General features: G+C 38.7%; 1 protein-coding gene across 2 annotated transcripts in view; it reads right to left on the reverse strand.

Moving 5' to 3' along the window:
• Positions 1–23795, reverse strand: part of crybg2 (crystallin beta-gamma domain containing 2) — a 44235-nt gene extending 20440 nt beyond the window's left edge. Inside the window, exons 1-4 of one of the 2 annotated variants that reach the window (XM_051391279.1) lie at positions 23465–23795; positions 16096–16201; positions 11892–12047; positions 8461–11159 (exon numbers count right to left, since the gene is read on the reverse strand). In XM_051391279.1, coding sequence (XP_051247239.1) covers positions 8461–11159; positions 11892–12047; positions 16096–16201; positions 23465–23670 — 3167 coding nt within the window. In that variant the 5' untranslated portion in view covers positions 23671–23795. Of the gene's footprint in view, positions 1–8460; positions 11160–11891; positions 12048–16095; positions 16202–22783; positions 22843–23464 lie in introns of those variants that run through there. The other variant, XM_051391280.1, reaches the window with a different exon arrangement.
• Between the last annotated feature and the right edge of the window lie 4105 nt (positions 23796–27900).

Below are 27900 nucleotides of genomic sequence, written 5' to 3' on the forward strand. Positions count from 1 at the left end.
GCACAACACTGTCAGCTGACAACTCAAGGTTACTCAAAGTCAATACATAAAGTTGAGTTTACTCGTCATGGGGAGTACTACTCAACCTGTGAATACAGTTCTATAAGGTCTTCCTTGGTTCTGGAGGGAGCTTTCTAAAGTTAAGAGTTTGGTTTGGGGTATAACTTTATTTAATTTACTTAAAACCCAGTCGGGACAAGAGCAAAAACATATTTTCATTAAAAAAAAGCCAGTGCTCATCAGTGCTGTTCTTGCCAGGCTTCGCTTGTGTCCGAACCACAGACCAATCAACATCCTTTGAGGCACTACTGGCCGCTACAGCATTAGCTACAGGTACAGGTGTGGTTTAACACTAGGTGTGTGCAACAGTGTGTGTGCGAAGTGACTGAAGCAATGGCGGCTCCTATAGAGGTTAGCCTAGATGCTGCTAGCATCGGTTGTATCAGAACTGGAGAGTATTTCTTTATTAAAGGAAAGCAAAGAATCGAACTGAAGGCTTTTCTTGATGAAAAATACGTTTTTGCTCTTCTCCCGACTGACTCTGGTAAGAGTTTGACTGGATAATATGGTCAAAGTTGTTGGTTCATTCGACAGCTCTGTGTAGCAAACTACATGGCACAGTCAGCTTAGTAATTTTGAGTGAATCATTTGACCTTTCATAGATCATTAGAACTCTTCACTCTGCATAGCAGGTAAGGCAGGAGGGGCAAGATTATAACGTAGGTTATGTTAGTATACTTAAATGGCAAAAGGTTTTGTGTGGGTGACTACAAGTAAAATGACAAAAGGTCATGAAACTAGCAAAGAATGCCCAGTGTGACTCCCTGTCTTCAAGCAGCTGAAACATATGAGCGTAATGCCTGGGGTGGATTATTCAAAGGTCATGAGACCTTAATTACCTGTGTGAATTAACGGCATTGGCTGTTACTTTAACAATAACAAACTTTGTAAAGGTCACATCTAGACATGGCATTTCTTTATTCTCCTGCAAGATATGCCATTTGAACACAGAAAAGATTACAAATCAAATCTAACTAACTACTAATCAAAATGCTTTTTTGAACCAAGTATTTGATGTAAATTAGGAAATAAATCTTTATTTCACATAAAGCATGTGCAGGTGTTGAGGACTTTTTCCAAGTGACTGTACATAGGAAGGCAAAGCATCATTAGGTGCATGGGTGCACAACATTTGAGTATCAGTGGCCCTGAACACACTCGTCTCCACACACTGACCACACAGACTGAGTCATACCCAAACTATTGGTTCAGCAGATCCAACTAAAAGGTAATGAACAGAGACGATGTTAATGATAACATTAACATGATGGTTAATTTTCTCTTGCATGAAAGAATTGATCTAGATATTTTTCAGCCAAAAGGCAGCTACTCTTTGTTGCTGAACTCTCATCTAGAATAATAATCTAGAAATACCACAAGCAGACATCTTCATATTTTCTTTATTTATTATTCAATTTACATTTTGAAAAGCAAAGTGGAAATTATGCCTTTAGTCACCGAGGTGGAAGACCTCCTGGGACATGGTGAGTACATTGCTGCTCAGAACCACACCTTTCTCTGAGGGCACTTGCACATTCTGGCAGCAATCCTAAACCTCCTCTTAGGCTTCACTGTAACATGCAAATTATGTCACCTCTGACTCAGGGAGGCAGGTGAGAAGACAGATAGGCAGATAGTTAAATAGCAGGCACATACATGTGCTAGAACATTTACCAGCCTTGATAAGAAACCCCCCCCACAAGTCCATATGTACTAGTACACAGAGTGGTGCTCAGTTTTGGGAATGTGAGCGTTGCACATAAAAGGAAAATGTCCCATGTAATTATGTATTAACATAGTATAATTTGTGGGTCTCTGTCCCGCCTGGTTATGCAATACTGAGGATCAAATAATAGCATCTGCCTCCATGTAATTTCTTAGTAAATGTTTAACTTTTCTTAACAGCAAATACTCGTCTTTCTCTACTGATTAACATCCTACAAATACATTCCAACATCTTTGTTTTACTATGGGGGTTGGGGGGATGGAGCTCAGCAGTAGTCAACATACATACTGCAGACATCACCTAAAACAACATCAAACAACAGTGTAAAGCTTTCTTTTGTGTTTGGACTGTCCCCTGTCAAGGCATCTCTAGGTCTGAGAATGACAACAATGTGCATGCAAAAGGTAGGGCCTACTGGATGCTTAGAATATTTTACTCTATCCAAAAAAACACATAGAAACATTGCTGCAAATTCAAAACACAGCACTAATAAAATTAACTTTATGAAACTATTCTACCTTAAAAGAACAACTGCAAAATATTTTTGACGCTACACTGAGCTGTAATAGGGTGAATTGTGCCTCTGTCTGTCTTACTCTGGGCCCTGTAATGCAGAACTGGAGTGACACTGGAACAGGCACCGGGAAGAGAGCTGGGCGAGTGGGCAACGTAAGGCAGAGAACACGTCAGGGGGGAATAGAGACAACTGAGGAAGTTAAGAAGACAAAAAGAGAGGCTGGCCTTTTAGTCGTTGGCAAGAACTTCACAAAATAAAAGGCTGCAAGACAGATGCCAAGTTGTTGCTGTTGGACTAGTAAGTAATATATGCTTTTTTGCTATGTATTGTATTGTTGCATTTGATGTTGTGTTAGCAATGTTAGTTTTTGATCATAATGTAATAACAACAAATGCACGTGTACAGCTGTCCATACAAGTGTATAAGTGAATTGCAGTCTGAAATTCGGGGTGCTAAATGTAATACATTTGCAGAAATGTGTCGAAATGTTGCATAACGTTGCTTTAACATTAAACATATACACTGGAAACACACTGGAAAGAGTCCATCTCAGGGTGGAGCCTTTGTTAATATTGATTTTGAACTATTGCCAGGTGGAGTTCTGAGCAAACAGATGAACTCAAGTAGAACACGTGCAGGCTGCAGCCGACTCAAATGAGTGGCCAAAAGGCAAAATGTGATTCCTTCCATAATCACAGATCTGGTCGAGTGTCTTTTTAAAATAATTCATATGGAAATATGAAAAAGTATGTGGGATACATGCTAGTACTTGTTTGGCCTCCTTTTCTCTCTACATATCTACAGGGGATTAAAGAAGGGTTCACTGAGTACACAGTAGTGCGACTTGTGATTGTTTGGATTCATGTAGGCCAACCATCTGTGTAGCTGTCAAACACCAGCAAGCCCTACAGATTGACAGACCTCAAGGAGGAGGTTCAAGTTTAAAAGGTGACTGCAACCAGAAAAACTTCACAATTATTTGGTCTTGACTGACCCATTATTAACAAGTCCAGTTGTTACTACATTTCCCTCATATCAGCTCATGAAGCATTAGCATTGACCATCCAATCCAGACAGCATGAGTTTTACACATCGTCTCTTTACAGGTCTTGAGGAAGTGAAAAATTAGTATAAAAAAGTTTTTTTGTGACAAATCTGATAAATCTCCTTGAGTGATGTCACTTGAGTCAGCATCGGTTGGGTGTGTTAACTGCAAGTTTAAAAATGAAAAAAATGTGAAGGTGTGGAGTTTACACAATGTGAACTTACCAGACCTCTCTAGCCCATTCCTCACAATTAGCAATTCATGGCCACATTGGCTGCTACTAGCGTAACACACCCAAATCTCAATGCTCAAGTTGCATTGTGGGCAATGCGGTTACTAGATTTCGTATATATATATATATATATATATATATATATGTGTGTATATGTATATATATATATATACATACATACACATACATACATATATATATTTATATATACATACACATACATACAAAGCAAGGTTGGTGGAGCACTCTTTTAGAGAAAAAATACTGTAGATAGAAATGAATTTTTTCATAAAGGTCATGTGTTTACAAGAACTAAATGTCTGTTACTAAAATGCTATATATATCAATAACAACTTGGTACTCATAATTTAGACTATTTGAAATAAGCAGATGAAGTGTGTGTGTTTGTAGCAATTACCTATGCAGTCAGAAACCTACAGCAAGTGATTTGTTTTCCTGATTTCAGTTGAAAAAGATACAGTATACAGATACAGTTCTCCTACATGGCGGCTATTTGTCAAGAGTATAACAACAACCTAAAGCTGACTCTGATGTGAGAAAATCCAAACTGAAAGATTCTATTGCTTTGATTAGTGACACATACTAAAATGGTGTAAAATGGATAGCCTCCACTGAAGTGACCTCGACAGACTCTTGGCCTAATACCTTGTTATGTTAAAAAGCAGGATTTGTGAAGATGACTTCTGTCAGGTCAACCTCCACATTCTGCACACAGAAAGTGATTTACATCATAGGTAGTTGTCTACAAGTTTGTCATTCCACTTCTGTCTCAAGTAATCTTTCAGACATTAGCCAGTCAAGTCACACATGGAAGGAAAACAAAGGACAAAGCTGACAGGCAGAGTTCTGACTAAAGACTTACAAGTGGCTCAACTGGCTTCAAATCTCATCCAACCACAAACATGTTGATACACCTGTGTCTCTTTCAGATTTTGTTAAAGAAAAAAACACTTAAAAAGGAAAGAAAGGGACTTTCATAAACTTAAGAGGTAAAAACAAAAAAAGCCTTAATGATGTGATATTGCTTCCATTTTTACAGGGGAAATAACAAAAACATGCCATTTTTTAACCACTGGACCATATGAGGTGGGTGGGAATCCCAGTCTAAATATATATCACTCCTCATGACACCACTACAGAAGAACCCTGTAGGACAGGTATGGCCTGCAAATGCCTCATCTTTCAGTAAGCATCTGTGGACTACACATACTCTTGGATTAGTCAGTCTGAGTCGGGTCACAAAGCTCAAAACACCCAATAATGTTGGACTATATCACCTAACATGTGGTGCATTAAAAAAAAGACAACATTCCTGTTGATCACTTTTGTTTTAAAAAGGACCAGTGTGTAGAATTTAGTGGCATCTATAGCGGTGAGATGGAAAATACAGCAATTCTTATTTTCAGGTGATTATTCACTAATGAAATCACACGTGATTATTATATTCCATTTCTGCCTAAATGTTACACACTGGACCTTTAAGTGTAGAGAGGAAACAACTTGTTTGTTGGCAGATTCTTAATTTAAAAAAAAAAAATGAAAGTGATGATACAGAAGCGCGCAGACACAGACATACAACTGAAAAGACCTTCAGCACTAACCACCTCCTTTGCTGATAGTCATTCTGGCATGGAGTAACCGGTATAATTCAGCCAGTTCTACCAAAGCAGAACACTGTTAAGCATATAAAAACCATTTAATGCATGAATAAAAAGATGACTATAAAGTTGAGGCTTAACAAAGCTACACTGGGTTCTTTATGATGGTTTATTTGTTTTTCTTTGGCCTTTCAACAAATCAGTTATTTTTAGCCATTATACACTGTACTACACAATCTGACGAACCTACACCATTTCCTTTTTTATGTCTGTAATATGTGAAACCCAGTGCCTTCCACTCACTAGTAAAAAATATATCTTTGCTACCATCTTGTGGTTACAAAAATAAAATATATAATGCAGCAAAGTTGCCTAATAATCTGACATACTTGACTACATGACTAAGAAGTCATACTGTCACCAATCAGCAACATCTTGATAAGTGATCTAAAGACTAAACACACCATTCCTGTTCACAAACAACTTTAGGGCAGTTTATATACTGTGCAAAGTGGATTTTTGTATTTATGAATTCTTGTGCTACATGTATGGTAAGTAAAATCCCCCCTTTGTTGTGAATACAGTGAGGGAGATTAAAGCTTTCCTTTCTGTTGTGTGAGTTAAGATCCTGCTGTGTTTACATAATGTTTCATCTTCTGCAAAGATACATCCGTCAAACCTGTCACATCATGTGCCGTAAATTCCAAAGAATACCTTGTCTTTCTCAGAAAGGAATGCAAACAAACATTTTGATAATACTTAAATAAAATAAAATTGGGAGTAATGGCAATGGCTAGTGGAAGCATTTCACCCTGCTACACTGACCATTAGCTACTTAATTACATGGACAAAATCACTCCAATAGATCCATTGTGAACTTGCCAATACACGCTGAAAAACGTTTGTGTGGCAAAATTAAAAGAGCTGAATGGAAGTGCTGTCCTAGTTCTTTGCTCATTAGATCATTCCCAGGCCACACAGACCAAGAATTGAATGGACTTTTTTACTAGTACCCTATTTTATTTCAATAAAACCAACTCTCTATTTAAATCAAGAGATCACTTAATTGTACCCTTTCTGTCAGCCATGATTTTGTAACTTTAAAATTAAACAAGAACATCCACAGTTATCACCTTAAGGAACTTTTTCTGTAATGTTCTGACAAATGTACCTTTGGTTACAGAAATGACACCCCTATTTCTCTGTGCTTTGACAAAAGAAGGGCATCAAAAAAACATGTCTATGCACAACAACGCATGCTCAAATACTCATACTGCTATGCAAAAAAGAGCAACTTTATCATATATCTTATATGATCACAACCTCAAGCTGTTTTTACTCGTAAGATCACCTTTAGCCACATTTTCCTAATTTCCTCTGAATAAAAATCTGGCATGAGACCCAGGGCTACAGGTGTCAGGACATGTTGTGGAGCTAAAATGGATCATGATCTTATGAGTAAGTCTGGTTAAAGTTGTAAGCATTTATTGCAACACCAACACACGTTAGTATTGTGTGACTTTGCTCCTGTGATAGTCCCAGAAAAATGGTGGGTGTGACACATGAACCCCTCAGCATCTAGGCACAGGCTCAGCAAATGCTAGTGCAGTTAGGGAGGCTCAGAGGTCCGAGACACTGAACCACTGTAGGCTTGAAAGGAAGCTGCAAAACGTGGTTTGTTTTTTCATGAGCAATAGCAGCTGTGGTTGGTTTGAATTCCTGTTGTTAACATTAAATTGGTATGTAGCTGTCATGCCAAAAAAAAATTCTTCACATTATCTTAGTCTTTGTCACCAAAACATAACAAAGCACAGCAGCTGACCACCAGAGCTTGGAGAAGGGGGATAGTGCAACATGGAAGTAGTGTGTTCATCCACATGTGATGAAACAATCCGTCAGTTAATCGATTAGTTGATTGACAGAAAAGGAGTCTAACAAATGTGATAATTGACTAATAATTTATGTAATTTGTTAGGCATAAATGCCAAACATTTGCTTTTCTCAGTTTTATATTATTGTAAAATGAATATATTTAAGTGTCCATAAGCAACCAAAAGACATCACTACTACTGGCTACTGATCTTTTATCCGTAGTGACCTCCGCCCTGGGACTACAGATGACATTTAGCTTTTAGCTTTATGTGGTATGATACATCTAATGTACATTGTACCTGCTAAATAAACACAAAACAAAATAAATAAACCCCTTGGGCCTCAGGGAACTTGTGATGTGCATTTGTCACTTTTTACTGACATTTCTAACCTTTAGGATTAATCAAACAAATTATTCACAGAGAAAAAAAGAATCATTAGTTTAAGCCTTGATTATGACAAGAGTGTTTGGAGATGACCTGCTTGTAAAAAACTGATTTATTTTTCAACTTTAAAGATTTAATTTATTGCTTTCTAGACATTTATTGTTTGGGAGGGACAAGTAAGGAATCACATACCATCCCTCGTGTGTACTGAGCTGTGAACAGTGTATTGTGCATTGTACCAGACCTTGAACTAACTGTATTGTTTCAGTACCACAAATCAATACTGCACCCCTTATGGTACCGAAGCATAGCTGAGGTTTGAACAAATAGAACGGAGAAGCAAAATCAATCAATTTACTGTTAGTGTTCTACTTGCTAACTCACATGGTCATGACCTGTGGACTACACATGCTCCTCGGATTAGTCAGTCTGAGTTAGGTCACGAAGCAGAGGGGATGTGACAGTGAGATCTCATAACACCAAGTGATGCTCGATTATGTCACTAAACATGTGGTGCATTAAAAAAGGATGTGTTCAATACTACACAGGTATGTTGGCAGCTCTGTTGGTAAACAACACAGCTTATCAAGTGCTGACCTCTTTATCAGAGTAAATGTTTAGCCATCACACATTACAGGGCCATATCAGATTGCGACACGGTAAGGCGACAAAGTCATGGTTTCCCATTTAACATCCATCATCTTGGCTGCACAAGTTCATTCCTTTACATTAACAATAATTACATATTACTTTGTGTGTCTAACATACCCCTTAGGGTACATTTTGTACAGCACAGTCTCTTCAGATGACAGCATTTACAAATTCTTAAAATAACTCTCACTTGTTGCACTTTCCTTATTTACGTCCTGATCTTCTTTTCTACTGACAGCAAACTATCAGTGACACACAGACTTATGTACTCTCATTCGTTTTACTCAAGATGTGTTTCCCCGCTTGACTCAAATCCTTTTTTTTCTCAAAGATAGTAAGATTTTCCACTTACCCCTGATTCAGGTCAGGTTGGGCTTCTGGCGGATGCTCGTGTCCCTCTGAAAGTGTGTCTACAGCTTTGGTATCAGGATGGTGTGTGTCTGCGTGCGGGGCTGACAGCACAACTGCTACCTGTTGTTGCATCGTCCTGGTGCTGTCTGTGCTCTGAGTAATTGTATCCACCCACTCACTACTCTGCGGAGCCCTATTGTTTTCAAGCTCTGTGGCGTCTGATTGCAACTCAGTGCTGTGTGTCAAAGTGCCTGTGACAACCTCTACTCCACCACAAGTGTCTGTGACTGCACTTGTTGCAATGTTACTGCTGGTTTCTGTGCTTTCTTCACTTGCTTCACCTCTCGTGTCTGCTTCTGTAGTAAGTGAAACTTGCTCTTCAGCCTCTCTAAATTTAGGTGTGATTTTGTCTTCCTCTCTTGCATTACTGGAAGCAGCATGTATACATTCAGAACTCCTAGTGTCTTTGTGACCCAAATATAGAATCTCCTGGCTTAAGAGTTGGTTTTTTCCATTAGGGGGGTCTTCTGTTTCCAACTCCTCGACCCAGCTTCCCTCTGACCCTTCTCCCTGCCCATGTGGCTCACTGGAGGGTGGAGCAACATCGCATACCAGTGTAATCAGTGTGTTCACCTGCTGAACCGGTGTGGCCGGTAACTCCTCCTTTCTCTCCTCCTGCCCCTCTTCTTTCAATTGTAGAAACGCTGTGGTTGCTACTTCTTTCTCCTGACTCTCTGCATCACTGCCCACAAGAAACTCAGACGTCCCAGTTTCCTGCACTTGAGCTTCTAAACTCTGACTTCTTAGTTGTTGCTGCACTTCAGTTTGGCTGCGGATGTCCTCCTCCTTTTCTTCATCGCCCATTATGCCTACCTCGTTCTGCATTTTAATAATTACCACCCTCAATTCTCCACCATGTCTATTGCTTATCACTCTTTCTACAATCTCCCCCTGCTGTGGAAACTCCTCACGCAGCCCGACAACTTCTTTCATCCCGTCTACAATGCTAATTTCTTCTCTTTCATCCACTGTGTACATCTCTTCATTCCCACTCTCTGCGTTGTCCTCTTCAGCACTGTAGTAGATCTCCATGGCACTGCTATCATCTGATCCTACACTCAGATATGTTGGACTTAAAGGCCCATCATACCCATCCGTCTGTCCTGAAGGAGCAGAAAAACTCTTTGTTGCTTCAATTTTCATCTCAAGGCCCTTCGCTGCACTCATTTTTTCAGGCACAAGAGAGGGACAGCCAGGATCAGTGCCCGTCTCGTCTGTGACTAACTCTTTGACTAGGATCACTCTCCGTATGGAGTCAGTAACCGGAGAATCTGTCCCTGGGGATGTTACATAGTCAGAAACAGGAGGGGCAGAGTTTTGAACCACAGGGACTGACCTGAGGCTGAAACGGTCTGATTTCACCTCTGAAAGGGAGCAGGTCAGCTCTGAGTAAGGAATGTTACTGCTGTCAACTGGTTCAAATTCTGAATGGTGAGAGGAAGGTAGATATCTGTAGTGGATATCTGGGTCTCTATAAGTCTCAGAAGCAGTAGACGTTTGGTAAGAGGTAAATCTAGAGCTCTCGCTAGAAGAAATCACAATTCTCTCGCTGAACGTGGCATTTATGTTAGTGTAACCACTTACAGCATCATCCATTCTGCCAGCAGAGTATATCAAATTAGTATCTGTGTGAAATTCATTAAGGGTTTTAACAGGTTCTGATTTGGTATTAAGATGTCTTATCTCGGTACAGATTAGAGGTGGAGGGGTTGAGAGGGATGAAGTTACCCCCGAGGTAAAACTATGAGGAAAAAGTGACTCATACAACGCTCCATAAACTGCATCTTCATTGACAGGACGAGCACGCTTTTCACCGCTAACAGCTGAAATTCTGGTGACAGTTTCAGGAATAGATCTTTTCTCAGCGCGAGAAATTGAGACTTCTTGATGGACAGGAGCTGAATCTGTGTTGAGAGCTGAGTTGTCAGCGTGAGGAACAGAAGATGACTCTGGAATAGTGGCGTCTACTTTGGAGTCAACACCCTCCAGGGAGGGTTTACCATTTGGGGTTGTACTGTCAGCTATGTCAGGGGCATCAGGTTGATGATGTGATAATGTAACTCTGGTGGATTCAGCAAGAGAGGTTTCTGTGTTTGTGAAAGACTGCTGGAGGATGTTACTGTCAATCGGGCTGTTGCTTGTGCAGACTGAGTCAGCAACTGCTGCTTTGTAATCTGAGGTGTGAAGCACGGTTGGAGGCCGGCTACCTGGAAGGCTAGGTGCAGTCTGATCATCAACAGCAGAGGTGGTTTCTGTATGAGTTGTGAGGGCAGATGCATTTGAATTACTTTTGGATGAGTGATCATGAACAGGAATGTTCTCTTTCTCTTCTGATGAGTCTGGATTATCCAGCTGCAGCTCAGGAATGGTAGCAATCGGTGCTCTCTGCAGTTCCTTATGCACATCGACAAGATCTGAGCCATTTGTCAGAGGCTCCTTTGCTTCTGGTTGGGTGTTTATAGCGACGGATGAATGCGACTGGTTAAGGAGAGTGAAATATGATTCTGACTGGTTTGTGGCTACAGGGGGAGGAGAAGGGATGTCAAATGTATCGCTGGTGTCAAGCTCTGGTTGGGACATACTGAACATCATCTTTGCATCGGCCTGGTCCAACTCAAGCTGACTGAGGTCCAGAGGAGGCTAGAAGAAGATCATTTACAGGTTCACTCATTAAGCAATGAAGAAATTACATTAGGTACTTTAATGAAAGGAATAATCATTTGTAGATATGGATTAGCAAGCCCCCGTTGGTACCTCTTTTTGGTACCTTAAAAGTTTTTTTTTGCCACTTTGGTCTCTACCAGCACCTGTGAAAAATATCTGGCTCTTTAGCTACTAAAGGCTTCACTATGTTCATTCAGTTGTTGCTAACTGTGTCTGTCTGGTGTTGACCAGGTGGTGTACAGTGGGGTTTAGAGGTTATTTAATGAAAACAGCTGCAACATGTGCAAAAACGATGCTATGAGAGCAATGAGAATGATTTTCATTGCCATTTCATACATTGTAATTATAAAACATGTATAAATCAATTACAGCCACTTTATAGATGGTTATGGCCATCTGGAGCAAAAAAAATCTGTTTCATTGTAAAGCAGATGAACACAGTCTTTAAGGATTCTGGAAATACCCTCAAAATAGCTATAAGTGTTGTTAAACCTTCTGGATTTTTTAAAGATTGTCCTGTGTATGTTTCATGTTTTTTTTAAAGATTGTCCTGTGTATGTTTCAGAAAAACACATAAACGATAATAAGAGACACAAACTGGAGCTATGGATAAGTCAGACAAAACAATAACTGTTAGCTATAAAGTAAGAAATTAGTCACTTGTCACACGTGAATTTGAGGAAAACAAGACTCAAGGAGTGGGGTTACCTCCTCTTGCTCTTCAATGCCCGAACTATGAAGGCCAAACGTGCTCTTAGAGATATTCTCTTCATATTTCTTCTTCTTCTTTCTGAGACCAAATGAAAAGGTCGCAAACCTTTTGGGCTTACGGAGGTCTGACTCTGAGTAGCTGAGTTCTTTGCCCTGAGAGGAATAAGAGAGAAGGATGGAGGGATAGAAAGTGATATAGGGAGAGAAGGAGGAAGAAATACAAAATGGAAGGTAAATACCAACTCACACAAAAATAAACATCTCGTTACTAATACCTACATCTAGAAAACTATTTCCTGAACCAACACTGTAAATTATGATTAATAATTGGCACCTTTTATCTTTTCATACTCATTTTTATCTCACAATCTCTACCTTTTATTGAATAAAACTTGAACTGAACATACATACCAAACATACCTTACCATGTTTAAGCCCTGCCTAGGGTTAATTAGAAACCTCCACGCTTCTTCAACAGTAAGAATGAGGATATGGCACAATGAAAAAATCATTCCACCACACAGTTCTTGCACTTGTAAACAAGAAAAAGAGTTGACTCCCTAACTTCATTCCAAGCAATAAACACTGCTCCACCCTGAGAAAATTAAAGACTAGTAGAACACGATCTACTAAACCTGGTAGCTGCTGACTTAAATACTATGGATTGAAGGGCCTGGTAAAAATATAAAAAAATTATGCAACATTACTCCTTGATAATGTTACATATCATGTAGCTGACAGTATATCATATATGTATAGCAACTAACATGTAGGCCGTGAGAGAGTTAGTTTATCACCAAATCAATTACTGAGCCTAGTTTGGGTACACTGATTTTTAAGTATAAGCCATGACCGACATAGGAAACTACTCTTTACACAGCATGTTATTATTGTTGTTTAAATGACTGAGATAAGTTTGAAGTATCTTGGGAGAGCACCTACTATGACCCAGGATTTCCTCACCAGATATTTTAAAAATATACCTACTGTAAGCAGGCAAACATTGATTGAAAAGATAGGTGATTATGGCCGCATGTTTTGTTGTGTCCGTGATGACAAAGAACAATGGAACACGAGGGTGTCTTTCACTGACATGTGTCAGGTTTTTAACTGGGTGTGCCTGCTCAAATTCTTCCCCTCTGTGATGGATACTTTAGAAAGTATGAGACACAAAGACATCAATCAAAGTAGAGACTAAGTTGAGTTTGCAGTGTGTGGACAGGATAATTCTGTTGCGGTGAAGTCTAGCACATAAGGAACCCAAAGTAGAGATACAAAGATAAATAGCCACACACAAGGGGAAGTTGTTTTTTTTTAAATGTTGTCTTATGAATGAAAATAATTTTAGATTGCTAATGAGTCTTCAAGTTTTCTTAAAAAAGTAAAAGGAAAAAAATAATAGCCTTCTCACCTAATATAAGCTGATTTCAGTGCAAGTCAACTGGTTTATAGTATTTAAGTAAGTCTCATTTGATCTGTTATAACCAGTAGATTATCACAAACTCTTCAAACTGTTACACACCTTTTCCCTTTTTTCATTAAAAAGTTAGAGTGGCTAACTTTAAGGGTAGGTTAAGTTTTATGCCAACATGAGCTTGTTAGGTAAGATGATTCATTGAAACTGATTCAAATCCTCGTATTAGGTTATTACTGGTGACATAAATATACAATGCAACTATTAAAGTAACATGTGTCACTCCTTGCTGGAGTTAAGTCCTACAGGTCTCAGCTACAAAGCAGTCAGATCTTCACCACAACGCTGCTGCTTAGTGAATCACTGGCACCTTCTGCTGGACGGAGTAAAAAGTGGTGTATTTTGGTTAATGTTACCTGTTTCTCTGTCTGCCTCTGTATTATATTATAAGCAAGGTCTGAATGCAGATAAAATTAGTTAAAATGGAACATACAATTAAAATAGTATTGTAAACATGTAGTTTGCAATGAAGATTTCACTGGTTTTGAACAGACTGTGCTGTATGTGTGTTATTTTTGGATGTATGGTGCCCTCTAGAGGGGAATGCTGTATATTGGTCACCTGTCTCTTTGTGTAACAGGTTATAAGAGTGGCTATTAAGTCTGAGTGTGGTTAAATAAGAACAATGGATAAATATGATTGTGTTTATTGGTATAGTGCATATTAGAGTTGTCTGTGGGTGTAAGTGGGTCATAGTTATGCAACCAAGACCAAGAGGGAGACTCTACGAACCATATAGATGGAATGCAGCTATCGTTGAATTCACCCAACAGGGGAGCCATTTTTTTCACAAACACTTTTTAGCCCCCAAGAATATTCATGTTCAGACAAGTTTCTTATCTAATCTTTAGGGTGCTGAGAGAAGACGCATAAAAAAAACCATAATGTACCCAACTAATAAAATAATGAATATATGAGACATATATCATCCTAAGGGATTTCTGTTATTCCACATACTGTGTATCATTAGATATAATGTGAAACACTCCAGGGACAAAAGCAAATTGAGAATTTAAGTTTGAACTTGCTAAATCATACGCTTGACATTTGTCGCCACAGGGGATAATATCAAGTTTCTGTTTAGTATCATCCTGTCAGCCTCCCAGGCTTCAGATGCTTCATCCAGATCCAAAGTAGAATGTTTGGCTTGTCTTACAGGGTATAGAGTTAAACATTCAGTCATTCAATATTTTTGTCTCACACCCTTTCCGGATCAGTGAAACCAGGTGACCATTTTGTGCTAAATAGATATTTTCCTGGCATACAGTGCAGTAGAAAACAAAAGAAAAATGAAAATGAAAGCTATACTCTATTTAGAATTTATATTACAGAAACTATCCAAGCTGTGGAATCATTATTAACTGATGAAGAAATTGGTAACACTTCACAACAAAAAGGGCAGAGCAGTAAGGGGCTTCACAGAATAGCTGACATATTTCTATTGCTCGTCATCAACACGATGGTAATTATGTGTAATCAAAGGCCATTTTTTATTAATGAATGATGATCCCCAGGATGACTTAACATTTGTTTGACTCCTCATGTGCCAGAGCGCTCCCTTAGATCGGTGGATGCGGCTCTGCAGGTTATTCCCAGATCCTGCTTTTGTTACCAAAGATGACCGGGCCCCAGACTGCATCACACTGCCTATTGAGTTCAGACAGGTGTCTTTTAGTGTCTCTAGTCTACATCAAACTTTCTTTTATAGAAAAGCCTTTAAAAATATGTTCTAAAAAAAAGGTTTTAGGTAGGGATTTTGAGAAGCAGCAACAAGAATTTTGTTGAAAGGTTTTGCTAGGAGCCTGATTTGCTGGGGTCATAGAAGAATAAGAATAAGAATAGGTTCTTTAGCCTTGTTTTTTTTTTCAAGCTTCCCTCTCTGGTTTCAGTTGCTGTAGGTTTTCATGGAAATTTCAAATGTTTAATCTGTTTGGATTCAGCTCTCTCAGTCTATAGGCCTTTTGTACAGAATATTTAATGGTATAGCAGTGTGCAAAATGATTGATTTCTGTTCATATATAACTGCTACAAAGAACAATTCTCTTCAGTCTTGATTATTGCATTTTCTCACCTGCACCCCCAGCCTTTTATTTTCCTTCCTGAAACTGCTTCTACTGAAGTTTCTACATGTTAAAGATACTTTAACTGGTTATTAAACTGTTTAAATGTAATAGTGATGTGTCTATATACAAAACAAACCAGACCTTGCCAAGTCAGATTGGGCCAGATTCCCACAAAATCAGACAAAACTCTTTACAGCCCAAAGACTGGTCAAAGTTTCACAGATAGTAGTACTTTATCCAGTTAAAATGAAGCAGAACATTTTATTTTTAATGTTATACTTCTTATACTATGGATTATACTGGGAAGGATCAGCAAAGAGAAAAAGGGACAGTGAGTCAACCTTGGTCAGTCATTCAACAGTAAGGAGAATTGTGGGACACAAAAAACAAGACTGGTATGTAATATGTCTATTCTAGTTATGAAATACATTGCGAGACGTAGAATGGAGGTATAGGTCATCGTCGACACTGTAATACAACTGGCTTATAATGTAACATTTTATGTCGGCCTTGGCACAGAGCTATATCTTGCTGTTGGCTTATTATTATGAAGAAATAGCATTACCAGGGAATGTTGATAACTTTAGCTTTCTGAACAAAAGTACTTTCACAGAGCAACTGAATCTATTAGTTGTAGGCTGTCAAAAAAAACAGCTTGACTGACCTTTGACCTGGGTGTTGTGCCATAGAGAGAGGACCTCTTGTTGTCCGAGACAATGTTGTCAGCCCAGGCTTCCCCATCCTCTGCAGTGTTACTGGGCTCAAGAGCACTGAGGGGCACAGAGTTAAACAAGTGAAATTAGAAGAGTCTCTACGAAATGAATCCACTTGAAAATGACTGTTTCCAAAAGCAGAAAAAAAAATGTGAACAGTCTGAACTTTGAAGTACTGTCTGGGCAAACATCTGACACATTTTTTATTTAGTTTTTTAAGTTATGTGAAAAGAGATGATATTTTGTGATGAATTAATGAGTTAATAAACCGTACAATAAAGCTATTGTCAGTGCTGGTACAATGATGGATAGTTTTGTTGACCTACTGTAAATTTTAAAAATTAGATTCCTGAGTGAACTGATTTCAGCTGTTGTTTTGGTCCATTAACAGTGAAGTATACTACTACAAAGAATCCAATTGGTGCATTTAAAAAGAGGGAAAATATGCTGCCTAGCAAATAAAGCAGTGAATCACTGCCTAGAGAATGCTGAACAGAACCGGCTAAACAGAGAGTGAGTTTGTTCTTAGAACAGCGTTCCATGTTAAGTGTGACGTTTGTATAGAACAAAGGTTAATTCTGTCATCAGGACAAAGTTTGTGAACATAAAAACTTTCTTTGGAGCTACATTAGCTGGTACCTAAGACAATAAACAGGTAGCTACAAGCCAAAATAAGATTAATTCAATTATTGTCCACTTTGTTCATTCGGCTTTGTTCGCTCATAAGAATTGTTTCCGACTCATGTCCCAGGACATCGGTGTCAGTGAGGCTACAGGGGCTTCAAAGTCAACAGAGAGGCTCCTTCACTAATCATGAGCTGTCATCATATCAAACATATGGTACAAAGGTTGCTATATACAAAGGCTGTTTTCCCTGTCACAACTGGATGCTGAACAGGAAGCCAAATGACAAGCAAACATTGGTAGCAAGCGCCACAATTCATGGACGACTGTGAATTCGAAAACCATGCGCACAGCAAATATGCATTTGCTCTTGTGCAAGTAGGAACTTGACCTTTTCCTGTACCCACGTAGATGACAAGTGATTTGACTTTTGTCATGTGCAAATACAGCCTTAACAGATGGGTGATGACACTGTTATATAATATGACATACGTACATGAAAAAAGACAGGCACACTCACATACACACACGTTTTGGTAAACAGCTACCAAAAAAAAGCAGGCTGCCACTCACACAAGTTATGAACCACTGCAGTGTGTGAGACAAATAACCTGTTTTGTGGTCAGAAAAGATGTCCAGAGATAAGATGATGAGTCACATCTTTGTCACTATGTAGGGGATGTCAAAAAACAGAATACCCAGAAATATGCAAACGCCTTTCACTCTGTCACCTTACTAAACCTGACAGTCTGAAATTAAATGGATCTTGAGAGTTGGATGAAGTACAACAGGATGTAACTGAGGAACGAAAGGGCCTTTTGTACTTTCCCTAGCTGCGCAGTAAAATGTGACAATGTTTGTTTGCATAAGAACAAGACTGTGAGATGAGGATAGGGAGGGGGGAGGGGGGAGCTAAAGTGAGGCCTATTGCAGTGAACTCATATTTGCATCTCTATCTACAAACTGAGGCAGACACTTGCTACAGTCAAACCGCCTGTTTTCTGTATGCAGATGCACTAAAGCGGCACCCGCACCCGGTCAGCTTGCAGGAATAGTTAAACATTTTTGGAGATATGCATTGACTTCTGTACAGTAAATGTGCGCAGCAGTTGGCCAGCTTAGCTTAGCATTAAGACTGGAAACGGGGGGTTTCATAACATTATGAACAGTTTTGCACTGAGCTCCTCTCTTCCTCTTTCTCTCTTTCTGCACACATTCATGTCCCGTTAATGCGTGTTACTAACTTCACTTCTTCCCCGGAGTTCTTGTACTTTCTCGTCTCGCAGGTTCTCATGGATCCTGGTGGAGCTGCCATGGTCCTGCTTGACTGCCATTGACTCCCATTGCTAATATCACTGATATTATTGTTTATTATTATTATTATTATTATTACTACAGATTTTATTATTACTATAATCACTGCTCATTGTCCCCCATCGTTGTTGTTGTCGATCATCATCATCATCATCATCAGTCACTACTATTAGTGTAGTTGTTGCTACTGTTGTTGCTGTGCACCTTTGTCTCTGTCTCTGTCCTTCTGTCGTTACCTTTGTTCTCTCTCTGTCTGTATGTCTCTCTCTGTCTCTATGTGTATCTCTCTCTGTCTCTCACCCCAACTGGTCGAGGCAGGTGACCACCCACCTAGAGCCGGGGTCTGTCCGAAGTTTCTGCCTCTTAAAAGGACGTTTTTCCTTGCCGCCGTCGGCAAAGGACAGAAAACCACAGCAAAAACATGCTACTTAACTGTGTTGCACTGACACTGGCCATGTGTCAACACTGGAAAAATGCTTACTTCCTCCTTTTACGGTAAAAAAAATGATTTTCTGTTTGAGTGGATAGAAGAACTGGAATTTTTATTAAATAATGTTTTCATGGTGGTTAGAAAAAAGAAGATAGAGGAGTGAGGACAATTTCTCAAATGTTAAACAAGACAGATCCTGGTTTATAGTGAAGTCAAGTTGCAAAGAAGCATTGAACACTCACACTGGTGTGGTTCTGCTGTACCTTGCTCATGGTGGGGACGGTTGGGTCTCTGTAAATAATATTATAGACCTGCTCTATTTGAAAAGTGTCCTGAGATAACTTCTGTTATGAATTGGCGCTATACAAATAAAATTGAATTGAATTGAATTGAATTGAATTGAATTGAATTGAAAGGAGATGACACACAACTATGCATTTACAGTCGGTTTAGGAAAATTATGTCACAACTACTTTGCCATTAAAAGTTTTTTAGTATCACTATGCTGCTATCTGATAAGAGCTTGACTGCTGTATTCCCACAGGAGCTGCTATCATCACACAAATATTGCCTGGAAGGGATGTATTAAAATAACACAGCTATCATTTTATGAGCAACAACTAACTGATGTTGAGACTCATCACCACAGTCATTTGCTTACTCTACTCTAAATACATATACAACAAAAGGCCGACGGATGCTGCTTTCACCATCACCCTCCTTAGTTAATCATGCAAGATAATCATCCCTTTAGGGTAGATAAGGAAACACATCCCTGCTGCAACAGCTGATGAATGCTAACGGCTGCTCAACTCACACACACACACACACACACACACGCACACGCACGCACGCACACACACACACGTCAAAGCTCAGAAAATGAAATGTTCTGCCTCAGTTACTCCAAAACTGCTTTTAGTCAGACGATGAAATGCAAAATAAGTTCAACTGAATAATATGTCAATAAATTACTAAATACCATTTGCAGAGACAGAAGTGATCCCTCCACTGAACAAAGGATTATCTATATCTTCTGTCCGACTGATAATCATGTAAGTGAGGCATTTTTTAGGCCACGGTGTCATTTGGAATCAATATCCCTAACAATAGACTGAATGGAACAGATATAAAAATTAACTCGACAGCAGTCTAACCAATTTACTACTTGAAGCCCACCATTGATTTGACTGACAAAGCTTTATCTTTGCTGAATCAATCTCTATGAAATCCTCTATTGCCATTTAACCTGGCCTGTCAATAAATGGCCAGACATAATTAAGAATAGCAAAATGCTACCTGAGGATGAATTCCAAACAAATTGTTCACATAAGACTATTGTTCAGCAAGCTAACCAACCAGTAGCACAAACAGTGTGTGAGCCAGAATATTTTCACATTTAACTCTGTAATTTAAGTGTTCAACCAAACCAGAGTTGGTAATAGTGGGAACAGCTGAAAGACCGGCCAAGATGTCTTTTTCATTCTGTGCATTCTTCTTCTACATTACCCACAATGGAACTTGAGTGCCAACAGTTCAGTTAACAGGTCAGCTTTGTGTCAAAATAGGTAGACATCATACTTTTACTCATTCTGTTTCCATGTGTCCTGTACAAGTGACTCACATTGACTGACAAAGTAGGATAAGTCACAATAACAGTTCATTGAGCAGTTTTCTGGGAGGAGTGTGTATCACTTTCAGTAACAACAGAGTTAACTTGCTTACAGTTCCTACACAAAGACAACAGGTTCCACAATGCAGTGACTCATTTTGAACTCAATTGTTCTAAATTATGTCAGAAATTTAAACACTCTTGAGTTGACACATCTCAACTTCAACTGTGACTTATATGTTGCTAACCTGCATCCAATTGCCACAATGATGGTGTGTGTGTGTGTGTGTGTGTGTGTGTGTGTGTGTGTGTGTGTGTGTGTGTGTGTGTGTGTGTGCAATTGTGTAATTGATTAGTAGTTTCATGACAATGAAATAGGCATGTGGAGTGGCAGGTTTCTCTACAGTACCTCTATTAATCCACAGCTCCACTCGGAAGGCCAACAAACCTTACCAGATACTAATACTGTGGGTGTGTTTGACTTGAGTGCTTCCTCTGTTGTTTCAAATCTCCTCAATATGACTTTGACATCGCCTTGAACTCTATGAAATGCTATGGAATCAAAAACAAACAAAATAACTTGAAGACATCTTTCTCAGACCCTGAAATCCTCAAGTCTTTGTCAGATAAAACCCTGGCCAAGGATTAAATCTAAATCCCTAACTAAAAACAAAAACAGATTTAGTCTATGTCTGGATTTGACGTTCATCTACAATGTCAATTAAGAATGCATTCATACACTGCATATCGTTTAAATAGAAAAGCTAATATAATAGCTCATTACAAGAAGTGACTGTGATTAATAATAGTGGCTTTTAAGAAAAATTATTCTGTTTTAATTAATTATACTTTTGTCCTGAAAATGAATAACATGAAGCTTGTCGTTAATTATACTCTATTATTCTAACTGAATGTGTATCCTCCATGCACTGTTGAGTTTTACCCTTGTGTAACCCCTGTGTGCAGCTCTTGTGTGCAAAGGCACTCCTTGCAGTGTCAGCTCATCATCATTTATTTTACTTTTCCCTGTGTAAACACAAGCTGTCACTCTGTCTGGTCTACAACCAACCATATAATTGTCATAGCATGTGACTTGCATAAACACACTGCCTCACCTGTGTGTTTATTGCTTATATATTGTATCAGGATTAACCAGAGCGCTGTCCCTTTACTCCTGTATAAACATTTCATGTGTCGATCACATCCAAACTGAACTTTAAAAGCGTATTTTGTATGTATGATACTGCTTAAATTCTCCACCCAACCGGCAGCTGCACACAAAATGTCTCTATAGGCTCCAAGGTGAAGTTACACTTGGCTTTTACACCACTATCACCCAGTTCTTTCTTTAGCCCAAATACCAGCAGTGATAATGAGAGAAGTATTGTGTTCTCACAATACTGTCTGGTGTTATGAGAATAATGATTGTGCCTGTGATCAATGCTTGCAAGTTGAAGTGTTAAATATCACAGGGAATTACATTTTAGCACATTTATGGTTGAAAGCAAAAGCTGATATATACTGTATATCGCCTTTATCAGTGCAGTCGACTGATAGTAGCAATGATGATTTAAAGCAACATGAAGAGTGGGTCTAGCAGTACTACACTTGTTGGGACTGACGGACCTACTGTACCTATCTGTCAATATTAGCTAATCACTAATATATATTGGTAGTAATTCAGAAAAACTGACCACTTTATTTAAAGGATCATAATTTTAAGGCAATGATTTTATTGGTTGTCTAGTTTGTTGAGCAGCCTGTATTGTTTATAACTGGGCATATCACCGTTTGGCAGATGGTGTTTCCAGCTTAATTTAGAGTTATGACTTTATTACAGCCTATAACAGCCTGCCTCCAGCACATCACATGACTAAAAGTGCTGACGGCGAGATTGCAGGGATCTGTGCTTGTATTTCGCATCTTTTTCACCTTTCATAAAATGTTATTGTTTACTGATAAAAGAAAATGGTGCCAAAATTCCAGTATCAGACAGGGTCTACTTTATTGTCACTTTGTCAATCAATCAATCGTTTAGTCATTAAAATGTCTGGAAACAGTAAAAAAAAAATCCATATCACAACAGTAGTTACCCAAAGCCAAAGTTTACGTATTAAGGTTGTTTTTTTCGCCCAACTAACAGTCAAAAAGCCAAATATATTCAGTTTAATATCATAGAAGACTAAGAAAACCAGAAAATGTCAGTATTAAGAAGAAAGAACCATAGAATTTCTGGTATCTCTTCACTTAATTGACTAACTTTCAGCTCTGCTACATGACCACGTTAATGGATGGAGGTTTTTTTTCTGGTCTCCTCAAAGAGTAAAATACAATAGATATTAAATGATGTATTTTGCCTCTGACTAGAAAATATTACATGCCTAATAAAGCCACAGTATGTTTGATTTAAAGGTCCACTGTGTAGGATTCAGGGGGGGATCTAGCAATAAAGATTTCAAGCATGTAGGAGAAACAACAGTGGCCACAAAACTCACGATAAACGTAAAAGGCCCTGTCAAGAGCCAGTGTTTGATTTGTCCATTCTGGGCTACTGTAGAAACATGGCGGTTTAACATGGTGGCATCTGTAGAAGAGAACCCGCTCTCTTGTCAAAGAAACACAAACAACAACTGTTACTTTAATTTGATTACACACTTACTTTGCTTGCTTACTTTTTTGTGTTCTGTTCATTTTACTGCCTGTTCCTGAAGAATCCTGCAAGCTTTCAGAGAGGTAAAGGTGAATTTGTGCATATTTAATTTGCTCTTTGGCACAGTTATATGACTAAGAGAATGGACTGCATTTTATGGATTTTAGTCCTGTCTAGACAGAACTGTCCTTGTGGGCTGGGCTAAGTCAATTGTAACTGAATGTTTTTCAAAGTCATATGGGAAATCTAAGGAAATTGGTTTGGCATGGTGCTGAAAATACCCCTTTTCAGCTTAATTTACCTAATTAAACCCTTTGTTATTGCCTGTTAAATGCATGCACTGACTGCTGGGAATATATGGGAGTTAGTGCACTGATGTCTCATGGAACACAAGCATGCTGGAGGCTCAGCTGACAAGGCATCAGTCCAAAACCTCACACAAGATACCTTCAGGGGTTAGTGCTGTATGACAATAAGTGCACTACAAAAACAGCAAGGGTTCATTTTAAAGCTCAAAGACTGGATGGAGATTAAAGCAACACATTTTGGCACACGAGGTAGGCCATCTGCAGCCTTATAGCGTCAGTAGCGGCTTCACGTTGCTGCCCCCTCCAAGAGAAGCCATATGACACACGCACAGGCATGAAAACGAGTCTAATGCGAGTTCACATTCACATTCTGCGAGCATACCTGAGCACCTGCTGGCTCCCGCCAGCCGGCTTCTGGGAGGCAGAGCCATTCTTCGACTTGATCTTGAACTTAAAGAACTTAAACTTCTTCTTCTCTCCCTCATTCTTGTCCACATTCTTCTCCACCACCGGCGGCGGGGCGTCCAGGCTGGCTTCGCTCCTGGAGAACCAACTTTTCAGAGACTTTCTGGATGAACTCTTCGCCATCTCTGCAAGTATAGGCGAGGTCGCCGAGGGTCTTCACACACGAGTCACAACCGCTCACTTCCCGATGATGATCCGCTGATGGAAACAGTCGGGGAGTGGAAAAGAACTGCACGGATGGCACCTGTTGACAGATGACATCTGCTCCTGCTGCTTCATTTTCTGTGCAGTACGCAGAGCTCAGGTGTGGCGACACGCCCCACCCTGAGGAGCAACACCCAGAACCCAGACAGCCTCCCAGAGTGACACTGCTTTTCGAAGGATCTTGGTCCACTACCGTTTTATGCCATAAAATCCTTCACTTTATTTACTTGAATGTCCTGATGGGTCTGTATGTTACATGCAAGTCTCCCCAAGTTGCTGGCAATCATGATAGGCCATTTAAGATCATCAAGAATTGTTATATGAAGATATAGGCTATAAGAATAAGAATTGATGGAAGCAATATGAAGATTATGTGAAGTTTATATAAAGATATATGTGAAATTTATATGAAGATGTAGTTTGTGTTTACCTTGTCGAGCTTGTTGTCCTGTCCTGTTTATTCAGCTGTATGTTTGCCTATTATGTGTATTTACACTGAGAGCGAAGGAAAACCCGGAGATGTGTGTGTTTGTTTGTTTGTTTGTTTGTGTGTCTAGGAATACTTTCTTAGAAGTAGACGTCCTGCATTTAAACGGAAAATGTTACTTAAAAGTACAATAGTATAATTATCAAAATATAAGAAAAGGTCAAAGTAGGCTTTTCCCTCATGCAGAATGGCCCTTTTTATTATTATATTATTGGATTACAGTTATTGATGTCTTAATGTGTTCATTCAACTTTAATGTTGGCAAGCTGGCAAATGTGGAGCTAACTGAAATGACTTTATAGGTAACTTGTGAATTTACCAGGGACCAATAAAGTATTATTCTTATATCAGTACATTAGTCTTATTTTAATCTCATCTTAGATGACAGTAATACACCACCATTTATTTATTGTTGTTTATATTTTGCATTGTTAATCTGATTCTACAAAGTAACTAAAGTTATCAAATGAATGTAGTGGATTAAAGTACAGTATATACCTCTGAGATGGAGTAGAATTAGAAAGTTGCAGAAAAAATGAAAATACTCAAGTAAAGTTCAAAATTGTACCTAAATACTGTAAATGTACTCCATAGTGGACACATCACACCAAGGTGGGAAATAAGACCCTGGCTTTATCAGTCTGTCCCTGACCAAATCTGATCCGACCTGTGGCCCTTTGCTGCATCTCATCCTCTCTCTCTCCATGCTTTCCTGTCTATCTTTCATAAAAGAAATAGCCTATTGCACTATTGACTACTCTATGTTTATTTGACACAGTCGGTTACTTTTACATAAAAATAAACATACTATATGCTTTTATGATAAGATGCATAACTATACTAATCTACTATACAACCCGGTATACAATCTAAAGTTGGCTCCATATTGATGAACTACAATATATTCTCTATTGATGAAAACAGAATAATATCATCTTCTCATAAAATACTGTGAAAGGAGAAACTCTGCATAATGAGTACATTTACTTTTGATACTTTAAGTACAGTACATCTTATTGATGTGTACTCATGTACTCCTAAGGCTCAATGGCTACTCGTGTAACATTTTTAATTCATGACTTTTACTTGTAATGGAGTATTGTACTTTTACTTAAGTAAAAGATCAGGTTACTTATTCCACCACTGCCTGGGAGCATTTGCAAGGACACAAACTGGAAAACTTCAGGATAACAGATATGTGTCTTATAACAATAATGTTAATACTAAGTATTACGAACTTGGCAAAAAATAAGCATCTGTGCAAATTTCCAGATTAGGTAGTTTATATAGCCTATTTTTTTTTTTAAATGTCTCCTCATTATGTATTTATACTTCCACAGTAGATCAACTGCAACACCTTGTGGTCTGTCTGCAAAGTGCAAACTGATCACAGATATGTTGCAACGCAGCACACCCTTGTATGCATGTGGCTTTGCCTCATGATGGCACTACCACCCTGCTTGAGGCAATATCAAAGACACAAGCTACTGTATAACAAGTAAAAGTCAGTTCCTGTGTGAGCTACTTGTTTAATAAGGAAATGACGATCAACTGACAATGAATGGTCAATAAAATTACACAAAAAGGACCCAAACTAAGCTTTTTGTTCCCTCTCAGTGAACTATAGAAATTACTGTCACATTAACTGTGACTTCAATATATCAATATATTCAATATATTCACATAAATACTTGTGGACACTGCAAAATATCCTCATTTTGTTCGTCAAAGACTGAAGTTGCCTTGTATTGCTTTACACTAACAGTAAATACCACTGATAGCATTAGTGATAAGGAGATAGGAGGTAGTTTTATTATTTCTTATCTTTTGAGATATGAGACTGAAATATTACATGACCTCATCTTTATAGGCATCTAAAGTCAAACAATGAATCATAGTATCCCTAACTGTGATGGGATTCCCCTGTTACAACCCTCAGGAACACAGCACTTCTTTATTTACAGATTTAAAACGGGGAAAAAAATGTTTGTCATTGAATTAAATTGCTTTTAGCTCATGGGCACTGATACAATGAATGGTCAACATAACACTGGAACCAGTGAAATAAGACAATCAGGAACCAAAACAAACCTCAACCTCAGTATTTTGAAATGACAGATTACTGAATATGTTCACATCCATGGCTAGGTCAATCTGCTTTGGGGCCATGTGGCAAAGATGAGCTGCTGGGCCCCTATTAACTCCTGCCGGTTCCTTCCAGCTACCTGTCCCTTAAATATAAGGCAACCACCAGCAACCAGTTAGCTTAGCAAGAAAACCCTAGAAACAATAAGAAATAGCCAGCCTGTTTCTGTCAAACGGGGACAAAATCCGCCACCTCCATGCAAAAGAGTGTAAAATAACAATTTGCACCTTTGTATGCTGGACTATTTTTTGGCTCTGAGTAGTTGCCAGGCAACCAGTTGGGAATGCAGGAAGTTAAGGAGATATGAGAGTGGTATCAATCTGTCCATCTAACCCTCTACCAGAGAAAGAATAAATGAGCAATGCTGCAAAAGTATCCCGATGTTAGATAAAACATTATAAAATTCCATTTAGGTTGCTTTTTCAGTGGAAACGTGATGAAGGCCCGGCAGTGTGCCCATCGATTGGACAAAACACGATGAAGTGCTCTCTAGTGTGCTAATAAACAATCCACTTCTGATTGGGTATTGTTTTACAGCCAAGCATGATATGTTTTAATAGTGCTAAATATTGTAAGAATAAGTGTCACGCTCTTTTGTTAGCGTTTTTTCTAACTGATAATAAAATTCTCTGAAATAGAATGTTGTATCATTTTTGCAATAACATATTTAAATGTCCTAGTTTATCAACAGTAGGTTAAATATTTCATTCTCAAGTATTTACAATAGAGAATGAACGAATATTCTAAGAGTTACGAGAACGGATCAATATTGTTTAAGAGCTTCTGTACGTAAGTGAACTCACTGAATATGATGACATAAACCAACATTTTTATCTTTATATGTTAAACCTTTAGACCCATTTAGCTGATTGCTACGACATCACAACGTAGTGTTATTACTCAGTGCCCCACACCCATGTTTATGGCCTTTAATGCTGACTTAAAAAAAAACAACAACCGAAAGTCAAACAATGAAATCAAACTGGAGCTAATGACGTAGGGATGAATGCAAGCAATGAATCCCAAAGATATGTGATTAAAGGCACGTACATCTGAAAACAAAAGCCTGTATTTTCAGTTTGAAAAAACAAAATGGTTTGTGCTCATCAATCACTGACAATCAGCAACTTAAAACTGAAAGGGGACGTTGTCATCAGAACAAAGTCTCTCGCTCTGTTTTTGGCAGTCAATGCACCATCACCCACATAAAACACACGCACCTGCCATTTAACATTATCATCCCTGGAATCTTTCTGTTGAAATAAAACAGAAAGTCGTGTGATGCTCAAGGGTAAAAGCAGTTCTTCTTCAGATTAAACACACGAAAGATATTTGGAGATTACCCAACTGGTTTCTTCCAAGTAAGAGGACAAGGAGACTTGCCTACAGGCAAAACCACTGCTGCTGCATCACATTTATTTTCTTGAATTGTTGCTCGGGGACTATTTAGAGTTTGGAAATGTTGCCATTTGTTATAAAAATCAGTCTTTTACGTTGTCTCTACAGGTTTCCTTGT

Source organism: Dicentrarchus labrax, unplaced genomic scaffold (genome assembly GCF_905237075.1).
Source record: "Dicentrarchus labrax unplaced genomic scaffold, dlabrax2021, whole genome shotgun sequence".
Classification (NCBI taxonomy): Eukaryota; Metazoa; Chordata; class Actinopteri; family Moronidae; genus Dicentrarchus; species Dicentrarchus labrax.